The 21,579-nt window shown below is 36.8% G+C and overlaps 1 protein-coding gene across 2 annotated transcripts in view; it reads right to left on the bottom strand.

The window, feature by feature from the left end:
* The window catches only part of POP1 (POP1 homolog, ribonuclease P/MRP subunit), a 126,735-nt gene that overhangs the window by 80,984 nt on the left and 24,172 nt on the right, over positions 1-21,579 (bottom strand). For both annotated transcript variants that reach the window (XM_033934545.1, XM_033934546.1), the window contains 3 exons: positions 8,162-8,410; positions 6,758-6,845; positions 2,154-2,341 (listed from right to left, as the gene is read on the bottom strand). In XM_033934545.1, the coding sequence (XP_033790436.1) occupies positions 2,154-2,341; positions 6,758-6,845; positions 8,162-8,410 (525 nt within the window). The remainder of the gene's footprint in view (positions 1-2,153; positions 2,342-6,757; positions 6,846-8,161; positions 8,411-21,579) is intronic.

Genomic DNA, 21,579 nt, shown 5'->3' on the forward strand with positions numbered 1-21,579 from the left:
AGGGAGAACTGTTGGGAAGAGAAAGGGAGAAATAGTGGACCTAGGGAAGGCAGGCAGGCAGGGGGAGAGATGGGATGGGGGCAGTTGGAAAGAGAAAGGGAGAGAAGTTGGATTTGGGGATGGAAGGGAGAAAGGGAGAAATATTAGGTCTGTGGATGGAAGGCAGAGAGATGCAACATCTCTCTTTTTTTCCCCTCCATTTCATTGTTCAGCATCAAGGGGGGAGGAAAGAAGAAAAACAGAAAAGAGAGGGAGCAAAATGTTGGACCATGGGGATAGAGGAGCAGGAGGGCAGGAGGGAAGAGAGTTGGGATAAGAAGATGCTAGGAGATGGAAAGAAAAGGACAGGGAATTATAGCCTGACCAGAGGAGAGATGGAGGGGGATTCTTAAAGTGGTGAGCCAGATGGATGAGGTCAAAAGGGAGATGACAAGATGAGTGACAGAGCAGTTAGTACAGTGGTAGAAATATGGTAATGGAGAGTAGACAGCAGGAAATAGGAGGCTGGGAAAGGAGCGAGATGGTAAATGGGAGAGTTAGGAACTGAGAGAAGATGGAGAATTAAGAGGAAGCTGAACATTTAAAAAGAAGAAGGGTGAGAAAGAAGGCAAGATTTGAGTGGACAGAGGCAAAAAAGAAAAGAAAAAAAAAGTTAAGAAAGCTGAAAAGTAAAAATCAATACATTGGAGACAGGCATAAGAAGGAAATAGAATGAGAGAAGAGGAGAAAAAAATGGACAGCAGACACTGGAAAGAGAATAAGTTGAAGACAGACAAAAAGCAGAAAGAGAAACTGATGGAAAAACAAAACATCCAGACAACAAGGTAGGAAAAAAATTGTTTTATTTTGAATTTATTAACTGGAATATGTTAGCTTTGGGATATGTGCATCACAATTATTTTTGTATTCAGTGGCGTAGTCATATACAGCTGATTTGGGGGACGGATTGGAGCCCATAATTAGTGGATGGGCACAAAAGTTTCTCCCTGCCTGAATTCTATTTATAAATACTTGAAGTAGGGGGGATTCCCAAACCCTGCCAACTAGAGACAACTTCCTCCGGTCTTGCAACCTCAAATCTCCAAGCTTTGCAGCCAATGGCAATATCCTCAAGCTGCCACTGCTTTCATGCATGCATGAATGCCAAGGGGGGGTGCAGGGAGGAGGGAAGGCAGCCCTCTGCAATATTGCTGCCAGCTGCAGAACTTGGGAAGTTGGAGGGGGAGGAGGTGGCCATTAGTTGGTGATGTTTGGGGATCCCTACTAGCTACAGCAGGGGAGATATTCATTTTGAGGGAGCCTAAGCTCAAAGTCGGAGGCCCAAAAAAGCAGTAATAATTACCCTGATTAAACGATCCTCCATGTGCGCTGCTGACAGCTGATTCAGTATCCCTGCTCTGATGAGGCTCACCATAGCTGTAATAGAAGTGAATGGGGGAACCAGGAGCACGCATCCACGCATCCTTGCTCATCAGAATGGGGATGCGGAAGCCTGTGGCTGCTCCCACTGTCAGCGGTACACGTGGTGGGATCACTCAGTCAGGGTAAGTGTCCCTTTAATGAAGGTTTATTATTAGATACATACATCTTTTATATTAGTGATTGCAAATTTGGGACCTGCTCAACTTTTTTTTTTTTTGCTCATCGGCTAGTGTTAGTGTTTGTGCAGCCCCAGAAAACATTTTTTCAGCCAATGTGGCCCAGGGAAGCCAAAAGGTTGGACACTCCTGCTTTACACTGAGTTTCCACTTGCTGTTACAGTATTTTAACAAATTTACTTCATGCAATAAAACTTTGTTTTTAGCCTAATGGTTAGTGCAGTGGCCTGAGAACCAGGAGAACTGGATTTGATTCTCTCTGCAGCTCCTTGTGACTCCGGGTAAGTCAATTAACTTTCCATTGCTCCAGGTACAAAATAAGTACCTGTATATATAATGTGTAAACCAATTTGATTGTAAATAGAAAGGTAGTACATCAAATCCCATCCCCTTTCCCCTTTCAGAAAAATAGCAAGGAAGAGGAAAGTTCTGCAAAGACAATTATTGAAGCAACACTGCCATAACCCCCTCTCCACTGGCAGAAATGAGGCTTAAGACTCCCACAGGGGGAACCAATAGCTACCATGCAATGCCATATTTTTACTGTGAAAGTACCTTTTTCAGAGCTGGATGTACCCAAATCCATAGCTGCCTGGTTTCAGAAGAGTTAAAGAGTCTATCCTTGGGCTTCCAGATAAATGTGATAGGGCCCAGTGAGTCCCTTGGGTATCTGTCTGCTTTATAGAGAACCAACGAGCCCTGGCGTTTTCCTGATAGACACTGGACAGCAGCAAATGTTGGCCCTGAAATTGTAAATAAATCCATACAGTATTGATAACACAATGTTTGAAAGCCATAACTTTAGGGACGTGCCTAGCCAACTTTGCAGTTCCACTTTTCAAGCACTAGGAATTATTTTAAATTTGGTCATTATTAAGCCTTCATTTTTAGTCACTTAATCCTCCATTGCTCCAGATACAAAATAAAAATTGTGAGCCTACTAGGGACAGAGAAAGTACCTGCATATAAAATATATGCAAATCACTTTGATTGTACTACAGAAAGACATGAAATATATTTTATTAAAATCCGATGATCCACTTTTAAACTTGCAACAGATTCAAAACAGTTACATTCAAAAATATAACAGAAAAGAATTCCATAAAATTGAAAGGATAGACCTCAAACCACCCTTATAGAGCTAAAAGAAAGTGCAAATGTGCCTCCACTTTATCCTTCTGACCCAGTCAAGGGTGCACCAGACCAAACTCTGTCTTATAATTTACCCCTTCCTTTACAAAGCCGCGCTAATGTTTTTCGCGCTGTCTGCTGCAGTAAGAACTCCAACGCTCATACAAATTCTATGAGCGTTGGTGTTCTTACTGCTGCTGCTGGCGCTAAAAATGCTAGCGTGGATTTGTAAAGGAGGGGGTTAATCCTTGTTGAAAAAAAACAAACAGATTTTCAAATGCACTTTAAATCTTTTTTAATTCTCCTCTAATCCAATTGATTTGGGCAATTGATTCCATAATGATAGTGTTAAGTAACAAAAAGCTTTGAATCTTGTGATTTCCACCTAGTTGGATTTTATTTTTTTTTTTAACATAGGTATCACTAACCTTTGATTCTGTAATGATCTAAATATCCTAGTTGGTGTATAGGGGATTACCAACCTTTATTGTTTGTACTATACCTGAAAAGGTTTTAATAAGTTTTTGCCCCTACCGCAAACTTAGAGAATGACACGGGGAAAAATTTGTCCCTGTCCCCGCAAACCATCTGATCCCATCCAAACAAACCTCAAATACTTTTATACTGATCTTATTTTATTAAAGTATAGAAAGAAACAATATTCTGTACAATTGTCATTTTATAAATCAAAGTTCTGGCTGCTGAACTAGAGAAAGAGATGTTCAGCTGGCAAGGCTTTGTTTATAAATGTTTATCAACACAACTAATATACTACTTTATCCTAAAGCAAAAAAAAAAAAAAAAAAAAATTAGAATTTTTTTTTCTACCTTTGTTGTCTAGTTTCTGCTTTCCTCATTTTCTCCTCATTCAATTCCTTCCATCCACTATCTGCCTCTTCCATATGCTCTGTTACTGTGCCTCTCCCTTCCATCTCTCCCTCCACCCTTTGGTCTGGCACCCATCTTCTTCTCTCCACTCCCCCCAGTCAGGCATTTCTGTCTTCTTCCCTTGCAGAATATTCTCCCCACTCTCTCTTCCCTATTTCCGTTCCAGCGTCTGTTCCTCTCCACCCCCCCTTCAGCACCCTTCATGTGGTCCAGCAGCCCCCTCCCTCCCGCTCACCGAAGTCCGAGCATCTTCCTCCCTTCCTTCCCCTTACCTTCGTGGCAATTTTTAATTTTCTTTCAACAAGCAGCTGGAACCTTGAAGTCGCATGCGGCTGCCAGAAACTTCTCCTCCGACGCAACTTCCTGTTTCCGGTTGCATCAGATGAGAACTTTCCGGCAGCCACACGTGACTTCAAGGCTCCAGCTGCTTGTAGAAAGAAAATTAAAAATTGCCATGAAGGGAAGGGGAAGGGAGGGAAAGAGATGCTCGGATTGATGTCAGCGATCGTTAGGAAGAAGGAATTAATGACCTCGCGGGTTCCCTCCATTAACTGCATAGACAAGGCCATTCACCGCTCCATGGGGCAGTGAATGGCCTTCTCCCCATACCTGCAGTGACCACTTTTTTTCCCCACCGTTTCGGCGGGTTACGGATAACAGTCACCATGCCATTCTCTAGGCAAACGTCACTTTAAATTCTCTTTATGCTATGTTATTCTGAGCTTAAATTTCACGTCTACCTTCAAAGGTTCTAGAAACATGATGAAAGTTAAAGGCCAAATGGCCCATCTAGTCTGCCCATCCGCAGTAACCATTACCCTTTCCTCTTTCTAAGAGATCCCATGTACCTAACCCACAAAGATTACAAAAATTTCAAGTGGTTAAAGCAATACAACCAAGAGTTAACAAGAGTAACGTAGTAAATGATGGCAAATAAAGACCTGAATGGTCCATTCAGTCTGCCCTGTGATCACATGCATTACAATCTCCAGAGTATACATGTTGAGGTCCCTCTCCCCATCCATTGCAGGTCTCTTCTTGTATTTCTTCTGGCACAAATCCCCTAGCATTTTGTCTTGTTATATCCTTGGCCAAATACGGCCTCCAAAATTGAGCACAATACTCCAAGTGGGGCCTCACCAATGACATATACAGGGGCATCAACACCTCCTTTCTTGTGCTGGTTACGCCTCTCTATACAGCTTAGCATCCTCCTGACTACAGCCACTGCCTTGTTGCCTTCAGATCCTCAGACACTTATCACCCAAGGTCCCTCTCCCCATCCATGTATATCAGCCTCTCGCTTCCCAGCACATACATCTTTGGATTTCTTTGCTCCCCAAATGCATCTCTCTGCACTTCTTTGTACTGAATTTTAGTTGCCAGACATCAGACCATTCTTCCAACTTTTGCAGATCCTTTTTAATGTTTTCCACTCCCTCCAGGTGGCACCCCTAGGTCAGTAGGACCCCCAGAAAGCAAAAGGGACAAGAAAGATTCCTTAAATCAGATCCAACAGGCCCAAAAAAACCTCAGCACAGATTGCACAATCTTACGACTTCACCTGCTGGAGACTGAGAAAAGACTGATTGTAATAGGGACTGCACAGCCCACTTGTACTGTAGCCAAAATTCAGTGCCTCAGTCTCCACCTGCTGGCACAAGAGCGTAAACCCATCTGTTTCTGTGCCAGTCTGCAGAGACGCTAAAGAATTTGAATTTTGTTGTGAAAGTCCATAGAATGGACTGGTAGGTTTAAAGATGTTCTCCCCGTGGAGTTGGGTTACATGTTCTCTTAGGATTCTGTACTATGCATCACTCTAAAACCAAATTGAGAATCATATAAACATTTAAATGATTCAAAATATGATGGACAGCAACAATCAATTCTAAACGTTTTGCCATTCAAGGGATACTAGCTGCTGATTGAAAGCTTGAAACAATAGTTCAATCTGCAACTTCTGTTTTTGGAATCGGAGTCAAAATGATCTTCTCCAAACAAAATAAGAAAATTACCCTTCTGTAAGATGTTATTAAACTAATACAGTCATCCAACTTACCAACTATATAAGAAAGGCTTTTAGCAACAAAGAAGGACAGATGTCCAATGAACAAGATTTATGTGAAAGCTTCTTCAATAAATCTTGTTCATTGGACATCTGTCCTTATGGTGCAAGCCGATTCCACAAATGAGGCTCTTCTAAGCATCAGATTCTATAAAACGGCACCAAAATCGGCAGGCATCTTGAAAAAAAGGCGCCAGCCGTATGTCAATCACACGTAGACGCCATTTACAGAATCGCATCTCACAGTGCCCATCACAAAACTTAGGCACCAGTAATGTAGACCAGGGTTTTACTGGCCTACATTGCAGGTACCAAAGTTCTTTTCAGAATTACGACTAATGTTTCCACCCCCCAAATATGCACATTTAAGCACTGGGTGCCGCTAGGCATCAGGTGATAGGCGCCTATCATTTATAGAATTGGGCAGGCACCTTATCGTCCAATTAATTTTTTTTCCAATTAAGAGCTTGTTAAAGCTCATTTAGGTAATTAACGTAAGCACTGATTTAAGCGTCCTTTATAGAATCTGGCCCTAAAGGCCTTAACTCAAGTTATCATCAATTAAATTACAGCAAGGAAAGCCAAATCCAATAAGCTCTAATGTAACATAGAAACCTATTTAAAGGACAAAGTAATCCAGCATCTATATCAACTGTATATAGATATAATCCCGTGTTTATATATTATAAATGCACTTAAAATCAATGTCATGCCACCAAGGTAAAATACAGCACTGCTGCTGGAGCTCAGTGACATCTTTTCTAAGGGCTCCTTTTATGAAGCCGCGATAGCGGCTTTAACGCGCGTGACTTTTAATCATGCGCTATTCCTGCACTAGCCGAAAAACTATCGCCTGCTCAACAGGAGGCGGTAGCAGCTAGCGGTTTAGCGCGTGCTATTACACGCGTTAAACCGCTATTGCAGCTTCGTAAAAGGAGCCCCAAGTCACTTATCTTTTAACAATATATTTTCAGACATGGGCTTTTAGAATCTAGGCAGAAAAAAATGATTAAAATATTCTGAAGATTTTTACTGTTGAAAATTTCACTAGCTATGAAATGTGTTTGGACATTACCTGTATCTATACTGGACAACCGTGATAAAGCATTCAAGAGTTTCTCCTCTTCTCCCATCAACTCCAGGCAACAAAAGTATGATAAATCCTGGAAAAAAAAAAAGAAAAGTTAACAGACTACCATTAAAAAACAAATGACATCTTTGGCGATTATTACTCTGCCAAGATAAACTTACATGGGATGGCAGGCAAGGAAACTAGGGAAGCCCCAGTTAAACTCTTTTTTCTCTAATAATGTTCCTTGAATCATTGGGCAAGTCACTTTACCTTCTACTGCATTAGATGGAAATCTACACTGTAAGCCCTTTGGGGAAGACACTTGAAAGTTAACCCATTGTGAGCTAAGGTTTGGAAAACCTATTAAACACAAAATCCAGATCTGCATAGGACAGCAGAATTCCAGTCAACTGGGACCTCATTTTTTATTTACAACAAAGCAAAATTTTCAAGGGAGTGCAAAGAAGAAGGGAGCATGAAGATAGGAGTAAAGCAGAGAAAGGGAGAGAATCTATTGGTGCTAAAAAAAAAACAACTAAAAAAAAAACCTGTGACATTACTAAAGTTACCTGCTTGTTGCACCCATCTTGTGTGGTTTAAGGGTAATTTTATATACAAGTCACAACATGGGAACTTCACAGGATTTTTCACAAAAAAAAAAAAAAAATAAATAAAAGCATAAGCATACTTGAATTTCAAAAATTAACTGGGAGAGTATGCAAATCAGTGTAGATAGTTTCAAACACTTCCACATATAGCTGGTAAAATAATGCATTAAAAAACTGCTACTGTATTACACACTAGGCAATTTTTTTAAAAGAACATAAGATAAGAATAGCCTTACTGGGTCAGACCAATGGTCCATCAAGCCCAGTAGCCCGCCATCTCATGGTGGCCATCCAGGTCACTAGTACCTGGCCAAAACCCAAGGTGTAGCAATATTCCATGCTACCAATAGAGGGCAAGCAGTGGCTTCCCCCATGTCTTTCTCAATAACAGACTATGGACTTTTCTTCCAGGAACTTGTCCAAACCTTTCTTAAAACCAGCTACGCTATCTGCTCTTACCACATCCTCTGGCAATGCATTCCAGAGCTTAACTATTCTCTGAGTGAAAAAAAAATTTCCTCCTATTGGTTTTAAGAGCACTTCCCTATAACTTCATCGAGTGTCCCTTAGTCTGTAATTTTTGACAGAGTGAAAAATCGATCCACTTGTACCCGTTCTACTCCACTCAGGATTTTTTAGACTTCAATTATATCTCCCCTCAGCCGTCTCTTTACCAGCAAAAAATACTCATCAGCTACTTGAATATTTTCATTCTGAATTTAGACTGAACTCGAGTCTGATAATATTTACCCTGCAAGCACAAAAACAACCTTAAGTGATTTTAAGATCAGTTCACTACCTGTAGAAGGCAATACTTGGCCATGGCACGGTAGCAGGCCCTGTAACACTTTGCTGTGGGTCTGTCTCCCAAACAGTATCCCCATTTTTTCACCATATGGAATCTCTTTGCATGCCAAATGTGGGTTTCTAGCCAAATGTTCTTCTTTTGCCTGCGGTTAAACTCCAATTGTAAGTTGATATGACGCCTTCTAGCTTTGCGACATTTGTTTTTGGACTGTTCTTTCTTCAAATGGGCAACTTTTTCCACCTGTGTTTCCACAACAAAAACATTTATACAACAACTGAGTTTTTTCATATTGGTATATAAAAACTTGGCCTAAGCCTACAGGAATAACATTATGTTTTTCAACTAACTATACAAGCAAACATTGCAAAGGGTAGACAGTCATTTATTTGATTAACATTCTACTTTTTGTAAAGTAGCACAATGGTAGATTACAATAAAAGAGAGCATACAATAAAAGAGAGCAAACAAAACACAGCCAAGGTCAAAAACCCTAAAAAAAGACCTATTCCTCAAAGATCTCAAATTACAGTGCACATAAACACCTCTATTTTAACTGAATATTGATGATTAGGCCAACAAAAGGATCAACCTCTCTTCTCAGTAAGCAACCCTCCGTGATTTGCAAATTAGAAATACTTAACCAAAAGGTTAAGGGGATCATAAAAAAAATTCAAAAAGTGGCCTAAGTCGGTACTTGGACGATAAAAAAGACAGATCGTCCAAGTACCGATAATCAAAGCTGGTTTTAGACGTATCTAAAACCAGCTTAGGCCTTTACCCTGCCTCTGAATGCCTAGCGTGAAAAGAGGTGTTTTTGGAGGAGGGCCGACCTAGACTTAGTCGTCTGGCAGCCATAAAAGGGTTGACAGGTTGCCAGATGGAATTTATACATTTTGACTTAGACCAAGTCAAAACAGGTATAAGTTCAGAATAGGGGCCGCTGATCTGATCCTGCCGTGATCTTTCCTAATCTCCCCACCGAACTGGTGCGAACTGGCAGGAGAGATGCTCAATCTCTCCTGCAGGCACCACCTCCCCCGAATATGGCAGGAGGGAGCCCAAGCCCTCCTGAAGGCGCATAACCCCCCCACTCCAGCGATTTGGGCATCTCTCCTGACGGTTCACGCCAGTTGGGGGGGGGGGGGGAGAAGCAGAAGAGATTAGGCATCTCTCCTGCTGCGATCGTTTGGGAGGGGGGTCCCCAGGATTCTGTAACTGGCATTGTTTTTGACAGACGCCGGGTACAGAATCCTCCTTTTAGGCAAAGGACTGGCCCCTCCTTCGATTAAAAGGTCTTGTTTTGGGTGTTTGGGACTTGGGCAATTTTATGGTTGATAATATGTTGGTGTTCTGGATGATTAAACTGCTGAACAAAGAGGTAGTACTACAACAAGTTGATATTAAGAAAATTACTTATCAGGAGGAAAAGATCTCAGATTTTACCACATAGGGAACATATATGTTTTCTCCCTATATTTTTGTGGCAATGGTTGTCTTTCATTGATCAAAAACCTCCTTTATTGTGTGAACAACTAATCATTTTTAATGCATAAATGCGTTTTTTATTTTAATCTTTTTATCTTATTCTTTATCTTTTTCTAATCTTAGAATGAGACTAATATCATGAATATGACAAATACCAAAGGCTAAATCAAGTAAAAAGACGTTACTTATCTTCTTCTTTGTAAAAGTAGAAGCCTTTAAGGAAAGTGCTGAGTGCTACGATGAAAAGTGCTGAGTGCTTAGATGAAAGTGCTGAGTGCTTCAAATAGAAGGTGCTTCAAAGATAAAGTGCTAAATGCCTGAAATAGAAAAAGTATATTGCACAATGAATAAAGTGCAAATGCTTAAACGTTGCCACAGTATATTGAATTCAAATGGCAAAAAAAGCACTTATCTTAAGATGCTGACAAGTTAAAGTCACTCCAACAGCTAAAAAGCTCGAAGCTGAAGATAGCACTCAAAAAGCAACTTTTCCCTGGTTATATATTCGGTTATTCATTCAATCCACGGGCCCCGTTTCGCCCAAGAAGGGCTTCATCAGGAAGCTCTCTTAAACATAAGTACAATAAATACAGTTAGAAAAATCATTCTAAGTAGATTAAATATTGAGTATATTCATACAAACTTACTTTGTGTCTGCTAGGAATCAATTCAGTACACAAACTGCCAAATGTAAAATGGCGCTTTTATCTAAAAAGACGCTTGCACATGCGCATTTTCATCACGGAATTTAAAGTGATATTCCGTGTGTATATAGCTGATATGTAAAAACGAAAAAGAAAAAGAAAAAAGAAAAATATATATCAGACATTCTAGAAGACCCTCCATCATTCTGTAGTATTAGATGAAGCTAGACCATTCAACTTTCGTGTTCAAACCTTGTGGATACACACTATTTAATCTGAAGATCCATCTGGACTCACGTTGCTTCAGACGTCCAATTCGATCTCCTCCCCTAGATGACTTGGGTTCTATGTCAATTACAAAACAGCGTAAATCGTAAAAAGAATGTCCTTTTGATTGACAGTGTTCCACAATCACTTCAGAACTACGACCCAACTTTAAATTTGACTTATGTTCACGCATGCGTGTTCTTAAATCACGTGAAGTCATGCCAACATAAATTTTGTCACACGGACAAATAATTAAATAAATTACAAAGTTGGTTTTGCAATTGGTAAAGTTCCTTAAAGTGTATCTTCTTAAATCTTGAGGATTAATGAATTCCTTACATTCTTTTGTGATTTGACAAATATTACAACCACCACACCTATAATGTCCTAACACAATGTCTTTAAATGAGCATTTTGATGAAAGGGACGAAGGACTAAGAATTTCTTTTAGATTTTGATTTCTAGAGAAAGCAATTCGCAGTTTACTATTTTCAAAACAAGGATGTAGATTAATAATCTCCCAGTTTCTTCTAATAATGTCCGCTGCTGTCTTACTATTGGAACAATATCTCATAATGAATGTATGTTGATCTTCATCTTGAGTAGAGGTGCCTTTCAGTTGTTGTAATAAATGATCACGATTCAAATACTTGGCACGCTTTCGGGCTTGATGTAATGTATTTTTAGGATATCCTCTCATTGTAAGTTTTGATGATAAATCTTTTGATTGGATATTAAAATCATTGAGAGAAGAACAGTTCCTTCTGATTCTGACCATTTGAGAGAAAGGGAGACTTTCTTTTAACTTTCTCGAATGACTGCTATCAAATTGCAAAAACGTATTGCGGTCTGTTGGTTTGAGATATACTTTCGTAGAGAAATTATTGTATGAATCCAAAAAGATATCTACGTCCAAAAATTGTATATTGTTGGTTGAAGATTTTAAGGTGAATTGGATATGTATATCACAAGTACCCAACCAAAAATAAAATTGATTTAACTCAGAAAGGGTTCCACCCCACAGCATGAAAATATCATCAATGAAGCGATACCAGCATAAAATTTTTTCTGCAAATGGGGAGTGTTGTACCCATTCTTTTTCAAAATTACTCATATAGAGGTTAGCGATGGACGGTGCAAACGCTGCCCCCATCGCTACACCTGAAGATTGCAAATAAAGCTCATTGTTGAACATGAAAAAATTTTCGGTGACGGCTAGTCTAGTAATCTGAGTCAGGAATTCAAAAGGAATCAACTGTGGTCTAGGAAGATTTTCCAACGTATCTTTAACAATCTGAACTGCTGCTTTTTGGGGAATGGACGTATATAAAGAAACAACGTCTAATGTAGCCATAATACAAGGTGAATTTAAATGAATATTATTTAACAGTCGCAAAAAATGTGCTGTATCTTTGATGTATGAATCACTCTGCATGACTTGGTTTTGAAGAAAGAAGTCAACAAATTTACTGAGGGGTTCTAGTACAGAATTTCTAGATGAAATAATAGGTCTACCTGGGGGATGATGTAAATCTTTATGGATTTTTGGTAAAAAATACAAAATTGGTGTAACCGGATGAGATTTATTCAAAAATCTTACATCCCTTCCAGTTAAATATCCGTCTTTACATCCCTTATCAGTTAATTTTCTGATCATATTTTGTAGTCTCTTAGTTGGATCTAACTTGATTTTTTTATAAACAGTGGGATCACTAAGTTGTCTAAACGCTTCATTCATATATTGACTCTTGTTTAAAACTACGACTGCACCTCCTTTATCGGCCTTACGTATGATAATTGAATCATCTTCTACCAGTTTTTTTAAGGCTAATCTTAATTCTTTATTTAGATTATTAAATCCATCCCTTTGTTCTAAATTGCTAGACTTAATTTCTTTTAAAACCTTATTTTTAAACATATTTAAGATATTATCTAAAGGGCCTGGAGGATACCAATTTGAATGAGGAGACAATATAGAGTGATCGACAGATTCCCTACCGTGAAAAAAGATTTTTATTTGGAGATTCCTAATGAATTTCTCCAAATCTATGTTAAATTGAAAAAAATCAAATTTTTTTGATGGAACAAATGATAATCCACAGTTCAACAATTGTATTTCTTGAGATGACAAAAATCGATCAGATAAATTAACTACAGCAGGATCCACTATTATGGTTGTTGTTGTTGGTACTGGGACCTCGTAAAGGGCCGTCCTCTTTGAAACCATTTTCCTCTTGTATTTCCCTTTCTTCCGCGATTGGTTCTTTGAGGTAAAAAATTTCCAGAACCGCTACTGTTAGAAGAAGAAGATCTATTGTCCAAGCTGGTGTTACTTGTATAAATGTTTGTAGATGAATCTCCTCCCTTATCTTGATTAATGTTAGACCAAGCATATACATGATGTTCTCTATAGTCTTTTTCATCTCTTTGGAACTTACGCAATTTATTTTTCTTTAATTGATCTTTAAATTTATCGATGTTATCTTGCATCTGCTTGAGTTGAATATCAAATTCAGATTGATTATATTTAGTTTTGATGTTGATTAATTCATCTTTAATTTGATCTTGTAAATCCACAACCACTGATTTACTTTTCTCAATAATCAAAAGCATAATATCCAAAGAGCACTTATTCAAAATCATTTTCCATTTATCAAGAAAGTCAGAGTCATCTTTAAAAATTTGTGGACTAGTATTAACACGTAGTCCTCTAGGAATTCTACCTGCTCTGCAATATTCGATCAGGAAAGCACTATTTAATTCAATTCGTGTAGCGTTCTTATTTAAGTTTAATAACTTGAACCACTCATTATTATCTGACAAAGGACTCAAATCACCAAATATGGATGGGACTTTAAGAATGTCTAACATCTTCTCATTAGAGAAGCTTAATGTTGGTAATAAGGAATTATCAGCCATCTTTCAAAAAATTGAACTATCAAAAACGGATGATGAAAGATGTATATCAACAAAAACTAAACAAGTACTACAACAAGTTGATATTAAGAAAATTACTTATCAGGAGGAAAAGATCTCAGATTTTACCACATAGGGAACATATATGTTTTCTCCCTATATTTTTGTGGCAATGGTTGTCTTTCATTGATCAAAAACCTCCTTTATTGTGTGAACAACTAATCATTTTTAATGCATAAATGCGTTTTTTATTTTAATCTTTTTATCTTATTCTTTATCTTTTTCTAATCTTAGAATGAGACTAATATCATGAATATGACAAATACCAAAGGCTAAATCAAGTAAAAAGACGTTACTTATCTTCTTCTTTGTAAAAGTAGAAGCCTTTAAGGAAAGTGCTGAGTGCTACGATGAAAAGTGCTGAGTGCTTAGATGAAAGTGCTGAGTGCTTCAAATAGAAGGTGCTTCAAAGATAAAGTGCTAAATGCCTGAAATAGAAAAAGTATATTGCACAATGAATAAAGTGCAAATGCTTAAACGTTGCCACAGTATATTGAATTCAAATGGCAAAAAAAGCACTTATCTTAAGATGCTGACAAGTTAAAGTCACTCCAACAGCTAAAAAGCTCGAAGCTGAAGATAGCACTCAAAAAGCAACTTTTCCCTGGTTATATATTCGGTTATTCATTCAATCCACGGGCCCCGTTTCGCCCAAGAAGGGCTTCATCAGGAAGCTCTCTTAAACATAAGTACAATAAATACAGTTAGAAAAATCATTCTAAGTAGATTAAATATTGAGTATATTCATACAAACTTACTTTGTGTCTGCTAGGAATCAATTCAGTACACAAACTGCCAAATGTAAAATGGCGCTTTTATCTAAAAAGACGCTTGCACATGCGCATTTTCATCACGGAATTTAAAGTGATATTCCGTGTGTATATAGCTGATATGTAAAAACGAAAAAGAAAAAGAAAAAAGAAAAATATATATCAGACATTCTAGAAGACCCTCCATCATTCTGTAGTATTAGATGAAGCTAGACCATTCAACTTTCGTGTTCAAACCTTGTGGATACACACTATTTAATCTGAAGATCCATCTGGACTCACGTTGCTTCAGACGTCCAATTCGATCTCCTCCCCTAGATGACTTGGGTTCTATGTCAATTACAAAACAGCGTAAATCGTAAAAAGAATGTCCTTTTGATTGACAGTGTTCCACAATCACTTCAGAACTACGACCCAACTTTAAATTTGACTTATGTTCACGCATGCGTGTTCTTAAATCACGTGAAGTCATGCCAACATAAATTTTGTCACACGGACAAATAATTAAATAAATTACAAAGTTGGTTTTGCAATTGGTAAAGTTCCTTAAAGTGTATCTTCTTAAATCTTGAGGATTAATGAATTCCTTACATTCTTTTGTGATTTGACAAATATTACAACCACCACACCTATAATGTCCTAACACAATGTCTTTAAATGAGCATTTTGATGAAAGGGACGAAGGACTAAGAATTTCTTTTAGATTTTGATTTCTAGAGAAAGCAATTCGCAGTTTACTATTTTCAAAACAAGGATGTAGATTAATAATCTCCCAGTTTCTTCTAATAATGTCCGCTGCTGTCTTACTATTGGAACAATATCTCATAATGAATGTATGTTGATCTTCATCTTGAGTAGAGGTGCCTTTCAGTTGTTGTAATAAATGATCACGATTCAAATACTTGGCACGCTTTCGGGCTTGATGTAATGTATTTTTAGGATATCCTCTCATTGTAAGTTTTGATGATAAATCTTTTGATTGGATATTAAAATCATTGAGAGAAGAACAGTTCCTTCTGATTCTGACCATTTGATAGCAGTCATTCGAGAAAGTTAAAAGAAAGTCTCCCTTTCTCTCAAATGGTCAGAATCAGAAAGAAATATCCAATCAAAAGATTTATCATCAAAACTTACAATGAGAGGATATCCTAAATATACATTACATCAAGCCCGAAAGCGTGCCAAGTATTTGAATCGTGATCATTTATTACAACAACTGAAAGGCACCTCTACTCAAGATGAAGATCAACATACATTCATTATGAGATATTGTTCCAATAGTAAGACAGCAGCGGACATTATTAGAAGAAACTGGGAGATTATTAATCTACATCCTTGTTTTGAAAATAGTAAACTGCGAATTGCTTTCTCTAGAAATCAAAATCTAAAAGAAATTCTTAGTCCTTCGTCCCTTTCATCAAAATGCTCATTTAAAGACATTGTGTTAGGACATTATAGGTGTGGTGGTTGTAATATTTGTCAAATCACAAAAGAATGTAAGGAATTCATTAATCCTCAAGATTTAAGAAGATACACTTTAAGGAACTTTACCAATTGCAAAACCAACTTTGTAATTTATTTAATTATTTGTCCGTGTGACAAAATTTATGTTGGCATGACTTCACGTGATTTAAGAACACGCATGCGTGAACATAAGTCAAATTTAAAGTTGGGTCGTAGTTCTGAAGTGATTGTGGAACACTGTCAATCAAAAGGACATTCTTTTTACGATTTACGCTGTTTTGTAATTGACATAGAACCCAAGTCATCTAGGGGAGGAGATCGAATTGGACGTCTGAAGCAACGTGAGTCCAGATGGATCTTCAGATTAAATAGTGTGTATCCACAAGGTTTGAACACGAAAGTTGAATGGTCTAGCTTCATCTAATACTACAGAATGATGGAGGGTCTTCTAGAATGTCTGATATATATTTTTCTTTTTTCTTTTTCTTTTTCGTTTTTACATATCAGCTATATACACACGGAATATCACTTTAAATTCCGTGATGAAAATGCGCATGTGCAAGCGTCTTTTTAGATAAAAGCGCCATTTTACATTTGGCAGTTTGTGTACTGAATTGATTCCTAGCAGACACAAAGTAAGTTTGTATGAATATACTCAATATTTAATCTACTTAGAATGATTTTTCTAACTGTATTTATTGTACTTATGTTTAAGAGAGCTTCCTGATGAAGCCCTTCTTGGGCGAAACGGGGCCCGTGGATTGAATGAATAACCGAATATATAACCAGGGAAAAGTTGCTTTTTGAGTGCTATCTTCAGCTTCGAGCTTTTTAGCTGTTGGAGTGACTTTAACTTGTCAGCATCTTAAGATAAGTGCTTTTTTTGCCATTTGAATTCAATATACTGTGGCAACGTTTAAGCATTTGCACTTTATTCATTGTGCAATATACTTTTTCTATTTCAGGCATTTAGCACTTTATCTTTGAAGCACCTTCTATTTGAAGCACTCAGCACTTTCATCTAAGCACTCAGCACTTTTCATCGTAGCACTCAGCACTTTCCTTAAAGGCTTCTACTTTTACAAAGAAGAAGATAAGTAACGTCTTTTTACTTGATTTAGCCTTTGGTATTTGTCATATTCATGATATTAGTCTCATTCTAAGATTAGAAAAAGATAAAGAATAAGATAAAAAGATTAAAATAAAAAACGCATTTATGCATTAAAAATGATTAGTTGTTCACACAATAAAGGAGGTTTTTGATCAATGAAAGACAACCATTGCCACAAAAATATAGGGAGAAAACATATATGTTCCCTATGTGGTAAAATCTGAGATCTTTTCCTCCTGATAAGTAATTTTCTTAATATCAACTTGTTGTAGTACTTGTTTAGTTTTTGTTGATATACATCTTTCATCATCCGTTTTTGATAGTTCAATTTTTTGAAAGATGGCTGATAATTCCTTATTACCAACATTAAGCTTCTCTAATGAGAAGATGTTAGACATTCTTAAAGTCCCATCCATATTTGGTGATTTGAGTCCTTTGTCAGATAATAATGAGTGGTTCAAGTTATTAAACTTAAATAAGAACGCTACACGAATTGAATTAAATAGTGCTTTCCTGATCGAATATTGCAGAGCAGGTAGAATTCCTAGAGGACTACGTGTTAATACTAGTCCACAAATTTTTAAAGATGACTCTGACTTTCTTGATAAATGGAAAATGATTTTGAATAAGTGCTCTTTGGATATTATGCTTTTGATTATTGAGAAAAGTAAATCAGTGGTTGTGGATTTACAAGATCAAATTAAAGATGAATTAATCAACATCAAAACTAAATATAATCAATCTGAATTTGATATTCAACTCAAGCAGATGCAAGATAACATCGATAAATTTAAAGATCAATTAAAGAAAAATAAATTGCGTAAGTTCCAAAGAGATGAAAAAGACTATAGAGAACATCATGTATATGCTTGGTCTAACATTAATCAAGATAAGGGAGGAGATTCATCTACAAACATTTATACAAGTAACACCAGCTTGGACAATAGATCTTCTTCTTCTAACAGTAGCGGTTCTGGAAATTTTTTACCTCAAAGAACCAATCGCGGAAGAAAGGGAAATACAAGAGGAAAATGGTTTCAAAGAGGACGGCCCTTTACGAGGTCCCAGTACCAACAACAACAACCATAATAGTGGATCCTGCTGTAGTTAATTTATCTGATCGATTTTTGTCATCTCAAGAAATACAATTGTTGAACTGTGGATTATCATTTGTTCCATCAAAAAAATTTGATTTTTTTCAATTTAACATAGATTTGGAGAAATTCATTAGGAATCTCCAAATAAAAATCTTTTTTCACGGTAGGGAATCTGTCGATCACTCTATATTGTCTCCTCATTCAAATTGGTATCCTCCAGGCCCTTTAGATAATATCTTAAATATGTTTAAAAATAAGGTTTTAAAAGAAATTAAGTCTAGCAATTTAGAACAAAGGGATGGATTTAATAATCTAAATAAAGAATTAAGATTAGCCTTAAAAAAACTGGTAGAAGATGATTCAATTATCATACGTAAGGCCGATAAAGGAGGTGCAGTCGTAGTTTTAAACAAGAGTCAATATATGAATGAAGCGTTTAGACAACTTAGTGATCCCACTGTTTATAAAAAAATCAAGTTAGATCCAACTAAGAGACTACAAAATATGATCAGAAAATTAACTGATAAGGGATGTAAAGACGGATATTTAACTGGAAGGGATGTAAGATTTTTGAATAAATCTCATCCGGTTACACCAATTTTGTATTTTTTACCAAAAATCCATAAAGATTTACATCATCCCCCAGGTAGACCTATTATTTCATCTAGAAATTCTGTACTAGAACCCCTCAGTAAATTTGTTGACTTCTTTCTTCAAAACCAAGTCATGCAGAGTGATTCATACATCAAAGATACAGCACATTTTTTGCGACTGTTAAATAATATTCATTTAAATTCACCTTGTATTATGGCTACATTAGACGTTGTTTCTTTATATACGTCCATTCCCCAAAAAGCAGCAGTTCAGATTGTTAAAGATACGTTGGAATCTTCCTAGACCACAGTTGATTCCTTTTGAATTCCTGACTCAGATTACTAGACTAGCCGTCACCGAAAATTTTTTCATGTTCAACAATGAGCTTTATTTGCAATCTTCAGGTGTAGCGATGGGGGCAGCGTTTGCACCGTCCATCGCTAACCTCTATATGAGTAATTTTGAAAAAGAATGGGTACAACACTCCCCATTTGCAGAAAAAATTTTATGCTGGTATCGCTTCATTGATGATATTTTCATGCTGTGGGGTGGAACCCTTTCTGAGTTAAATCAATTTTATTTTTGGTTGGGTACTTGTGATATACATATCCAATTCACCTTAAAATCTTCAACCAACAATATACAATTTTTGGACGTAGATATCTTTTTGGATTCATACAATAATTTCTCTACGAAAGTATATCTCAAACCAACAGACCGCAATACGTTTTTGCAATTTGATAGCAGTCATTCGAGAAAGTTAAAAGAAAGTCTCCCTTTCTCTCAAATGGTCAGAATCAGAAGGAACTGTTCTTCTCTCAATGATTTTAATATCCAATCAAAAGATTTATCATCAAAACTTACAATGAGAGGATATCCTAAAAATACATTACATCAAGCCCGAAAGCGTGCCAAGTATTTGAATCGTGATCATTTATTACAACAACTGAAAGGCACCTCTACTCAAGATGAAGATCAACATACATTCATTATGAGATATTGTTCCAATAGTAAGACAGCAGCGGACATTATTAGAAGAAACTGGGAGATTATTAATCTACATCCTTGTTTTGAAAATAGTAAACTGCGAATTGCTTTCTCTAGAAATCAAAATCTAAAAGAAATTCTTAGTCCTTCGTCCCTTTCATCAAAATGCTCATTTAAAGACATTGTGTTAGGACATTATAGGTGTGGTGGTTGTAATATTTGTCAAATCACAAAAGAATGTAAGGAATTCATTAATCCTCAAGATTTAAGAAGATACACTTTAAGGAACTTTACCAATTGCAAAACCAACTTTGTAATTTATTTAATTATTTGTCCGTGTGACAAAATTTATGTTGGCATGACTTCACGTGATTTAAGAACACGCATGCGTGAACATAAGTCAAATTTAAAGTTGGGTCGTAGTTCTGAAGTGATTGTGGAACACTGTCAATCAAAAGGACATTCTTTTTACGATTTACGCTGTTTTGTAATTGACATAGAACCCAAGTCATCTAGGGGAGGAGATCGAATTGGACGTCTGAAGCAACGTGAGTCCAGATGGATCTTCAGATTAAATAGTGTGTATCCACAAGGTTTGAACACGAAAGTTGAATGGTCTAGCTTCATCTAATACTACAGAATGATGGAGGGTCTTCTAGAATGTCTGATATATATTTTTCTTTTTTCTTTTTCTTTTTCGTTTTTACATATCAGCTATATACACACGGAATATCACTTTAAATTCCGTGATGAAAATGCGCATGTGCAAGCGTCTTTTTAGATAAAAGCGCCATTTTACATTTGGCAGTTTGTGTACTGAATTGATTCCTAGCAGACACAAAGTAAGTTTGTATGAATATACTCAATATTTAATCTACTTAGAATGATTTTTCTAACTGTATTTATTGTACTTATGTTTAAGAGAGCTTCCTGATGAAGCCCTTCTTGGGCGAAACGGGGCCCGTGGATTGAATGAATAACCGAATATATAACCAGGGAAAAGTTGCTTTTTGAGTGCTATCTTCAGCTTCGAGCTTTTTAGCTGTTGGAGTGACTTTAACTTGTCAGCATCTTAAGATAAGTGCTTTTTTTGCCATTTGAATTCAATATACTGTGGCAACGTTTAAGCATTTGCACTTTATTCATTGTGCAATATACTTTTTCTATTTCAGGCATTTAGCACTTTATCTTTGAAGCACCTTCTATTTGAAGCACTCAGCACTTTCATCTAAGCACTCAGCACTTTTCATCGTAGCACTCAGCACTTTCCTTAAAGGCTTCTACTTTTACAAAGAAGAAGATAAGTAACGTCTTTTTACTTGATTTAGCCTTTGGTATTTGTCATATTCATGATATTAGTCTCATTCTAAGATTAGAAAAAGATAAAGAATAAGATAAAAAGATTAAAATAAAAAACGCATTTATGCATTAAAAATGATTAGTTGTTCACACAATAAAGGAGGTTTTTGATCAATGAAAGACAACCATTGCCACAAAAATATAGGGAGAAAACATATATGTTCCCTATGTGGTAAAATCTGAGATCTTTTCCTCCTGATAAGTAATTTTCTTAATATCAACTTGTTGTAGTACTTGTTTAGTTTTTGTTGATATACATCTTTCATCATCCGTTTTTGATAGAACAAAGAGGTAGGCAATTCTCAAAAAAAACCCTCATTTTGGACTTTTTTTTTTGAGAATTGACATTTCCCTGCTGCCTACTTTCAGCGTTTACGGACTTAGGCCAAAAAGGGACTTTGATGTTTTTTTTTATTATGCCCCTTCACACATCTAGTTGAGCGAGACCACAGAAGAATCTTTACTATTTTCTCAAAGGCAGTATCTTACTGCCATTTGCAGCACTGGGTTTGGTCAAAATACAAAAAGGATCAATTTTATATTTTAAAACTATGCACCATTTTTCCCTCAGTCTTGCTGGCTGCCTTCTCCTCTTCAACAGCTGCTGCTGCATTTTGACTCTGCTCAACTTGCTTGGTTCCTTCTTTTTCCTCTT

The sequence above is a fragment of the Geotrypetes seraphini genome, chromosome 2 (assembly GCF_902459505.1).
Source record: "Geotrypetes seraphini chromosome 2, aGeoSer1.1, whole genome shotgun sequence".
Lineage (NCBI taxonomy): Eukaryota > Metazoa > Chordata > Amphibia > Gymnophiona > Dermophiidae > Geotrypetes > Geotrypetes seraphini.